Genomic DNA, 3,369 nt, shown 5'->3' on the forward strand with positions numbered 1-3,369 from the left:
CCCATCTCTAAAAATACCTGGGTATTGTAGTGGGAGTCTGTAATCCCAGCCACTTGGGAGGCTGAGGCAAGAGGATCACTTGAACCGAAGAGTTTGAGATTGTTGTAAGCTAAGACACCACCGCACTCTACCAAGGGTAAGCAAGTGATACTCTGTCTCAAAAAAAAAAAAAAAAAAAAAAAAAATCAAGTGCTGAAAAGGATGAGAAAACAGGTACTTAAATCCTGCTGGTGAGAATATAAATCAGAGCAGTCACTTGTAGTTTGCAACCTAGCATTTTCTAGAATAAGTACAGATAAGTGTGCCCTTTGACCTAGAAATTCTATTCCTAACATTCTACATATGTACACAAATGGATGATTTCACTAGAGCACTACCTACTTGTAATATTAAAAACTAAAAACTACCTTTTAATATGGATAAAACATGGCTTGCTTACACAATACTACCTTTCGATTAAAAAATAGGAAGTGGGTTTACAAAGGTAAATATAAAAAAAAACCTGTTGAATGGCCAAAGAATATGAACTGGATGTTGCCACTCCTGTAAAATTTTAAAACAGAAATGTACTTTAGAGCACTCATTACTTTTGGAGAGGAAGAGAAGAAGACTAGTTAAGCGGGCCTTTGGATTTAACTTTATATTCATTCTCCTTTATTAAAAAAAAGTCTGAAGCAAATATATTGAGATATGAACATCTACTTAATATGATACTTCCAAGTATACCCTAAACACCTAGGCTTTTAAGACAAGCACTGAGTAAGGTGTGGGGAACAAAAATGGAGCATGATGCACAAAGTTGAAAGCCTAGAAGAGCTCAGGGAACAAGATAGGATGGCTCGGCGCCTGTGCCAGCCACATACACCTGAGCTGGTAAGTTTGAATACAGCCCGGACTGCCAAACAACGACAGCTGCAACCAAAAAGTAGCCGGGCATTGTGGTGGGCACCTGTAGTCCCAGCTACTTGGGAAGCGGAGGCAGAAGAATTGCTTGAGCCCAGGAGTTGGAGGTTCCTAGGCACTCTACCCAGGGTGACAGCTTGAGGCTCTGTTTCAAAACAAACAAACAAACAAACAAAAAAAAACGAAAACAAGCTAGGATGAAAGTGGAGAGTCTTTGGGAAAACATTTACAAATAAGAATATTAAGTCCATAACTGTAATTCTGTGGGTTCTGAGCTCACTCTGCCTCCTGAACCAAGTAGTTTGCCTTTGAACTTTTCTGCACTTGGCAAGACCTTTGGGGCCTTGGCTGGGCCTTGGCTTTGAAACAGCTCTAAAGGGACTACCTGATATCCCAGGACACGTGAGCTGTGAGCTACAGCACTCTACTGAGGGCAAAGTGAGACTCTGTCTCAAAAAAACAAAACAGAATAAAAAACCAGGAAATGTAGTTAGAATAGTAAAAATTCAATTCATTGATTAAAATAACAGATTATGGTCAGGGTAAGAGAGAAAGGGTAAATTAGAAGAAAAGATCTAACTTAAGCACGAAGTGGCACATTTCATACAAAATATAAAAGAGAAGTTAAGAAAAGGAGGAGACAGAACCATATATTCTAAAACCTATCTAATGGAATTCTAGGAGAAAAAAATTTCTTGGACAAAATTATACCAAACCTGAATGGAACAGCATTTAGTATAATTCAGTGTTCATAAATTAAAAAGATGGAGAAAACTACAAGAATGTCTAAGGTGACAGAACCATTTTTGTACAAAGATAGTTTAGAAATAATACAGCTTGAGAAGTAACTTGATTTTTATACTTACCACTTTTTTCTGACTGCTGGATAATGTGGATAGGAGTAGCAAAAAATTTATCACTGGTCATGGATTCTGTTTCTATGGTCGTCTCACTGTGTGATTTACAGCAAAATTATAAGGTTAAAAACAGTTAATTTTAAATATCTGGGAAAAATTTCATCTTAAGAAAATTAATCTTAGCTGGGCACAGTGGCTCAGGCCTATAACCCCAGCACTCTGGGAGGCAGAAGTGGGTGGAATGCTTGAGCTCAGCAGTTCGAGACCAGCCTGAGCAAGAGTAAGATACCCCCGTCTGTACTAAAAATAGAAAAAAACCTAGCTGGGCATTGTGGCCAGTGCCTGTAGTCCCAGATACTTGGGAGGCTGAGGCAGGAGGACTGCTCAAACCCAAGAGTTTAAGGTTGCTGTGATGAAGCCATAGCATTCTACCCAGGGCAACAGAGTGGGACTCTGTCTCAAAAAAAGAAAAACAAATGAATCTTAGTGTATATCATCAAGTGTAGAATAACATTCAGTCCTTTTTTATGGATATTTAAAAAAATGTGTAATCAATCCATGAACCATTTTCTATAGATACTTTTTTTTTTTTCTGAGACAGAGTTTCACTATGTCCCCCCTTGGTAGACTGCCCTGGCATCATAGCTCACAGCAACCTCAAACTCTTGGGGTTAAGTGACTCTTGCCTCAGCCACCACAATGCCCGGCTATATTTTTCTTGTAGTTGTCATTGTTGCTTGGCAGGTCTGGGCCAGGTTTGAATCGCCAGCCCTGGTGTATGTGGCCAGAGCCCTAGCTGAGCTCCAAGTGCTGAGTCTCTGTTGGTACTCTTGATTTAAAGAAGTGGGTTAAAAACCACTTTCTTAAAGGAAAGTCATTAAGTTCAGTTCATTAGTTCAAAAGTAAACAAGTGAGGGTGCTGAAATCCATGCCTGAAATCCCAGAACTTTTGGAGGCCAAGAAGGGAGGACTGCTTCAGGCCAGGAGCTGGGGGTTACAGTGAACTATGATCTTGCCACTGTCCTTCAGCCTGGGCAGAAGAACCATATGATTCATTGCTTCAAAAACCTAACATAGCTTGGAGCCTATAGCTCAAAAGGCTAAGGTGCCAGCCACATATACCAGAGCTGGTGGGTTTGAATCCAGCCCGGGCCTGCCAAACAACGACAGCTACATTCCAAAAAATAAAAATGGCCAGGCACTGTGGCAGGCGCCTGTAATCCCAGCTACTTGGACGTTGCTGTGAGCTGTAATGTCACGACACTCTACCCAGAGTGACAGATTGAGTCTCTGTCTCAAAAAAAAAAAAAAAAAAAAATCCTGACAGGGAACTTTACAAGTATACAGATACATATTAAGAACTTGTCAGGTGGCACCTGTGGCTCAAAGGAGTAAGGTGCTGGCCCCATATGCCGGAGGTGGTGGGTTCAAACCCAGCCCCAGCCAAAACTGAAAAAAAAAAAAAAATAACAAAAAACTTGGCTCGGCGCCTGTGGCTCAAGCGGCTAAGGCGCCAGCCACATACACCTAAGGTGGCAGGTTCGAATCTAGCCCAGGCCCGCCAAACAACAATGACGGCTGCAACCAAAAAACAGCCAGGCATTGTGGC

At 41.2% G+C, this 3,369-nt stretch overlaps 1 protein-coding gene across 1 annotated transcript in view; it reads right to left on the reverse strand.

The window, feature by feature from the left end:
- SKA3 (spindle and kinetochore associated complex subunit 3) overlaps window positions 1–3,369 on the reverse strand; it is a 29,921-nt gene that overhangs the window by 8,130 nt on the left and 18,422 nt on the right. Inside the window, exon 5 of the mRNA XM_003796724.1 lies at window positions 1,770–1,855. Coding sequence (XP_003796772.1) covers window positions 1,770–1,855 — 86 coding nt within the window. The remainder of the gene's footprint in view (window positions 1–1,769; window positions 1,856–3,369) is intronic.

The sequence above is a fragment of the Otolemur garnettii genome, unplaced genomic scaffold, assembly GCF_000181295.1.
Source record: "Otolemur garnettii isolate 467f Iridium unplaced genomic scaffold, OtoGar3 scaffold00106, whole genome shotgun sequence".
In the NCBI taxonomy this organism is placed as follows: Eukaryota; Metazoa; Chordata; class Mammalia; order Primates; family Galagidae; genus Otolemur; species Otolemur garnettii.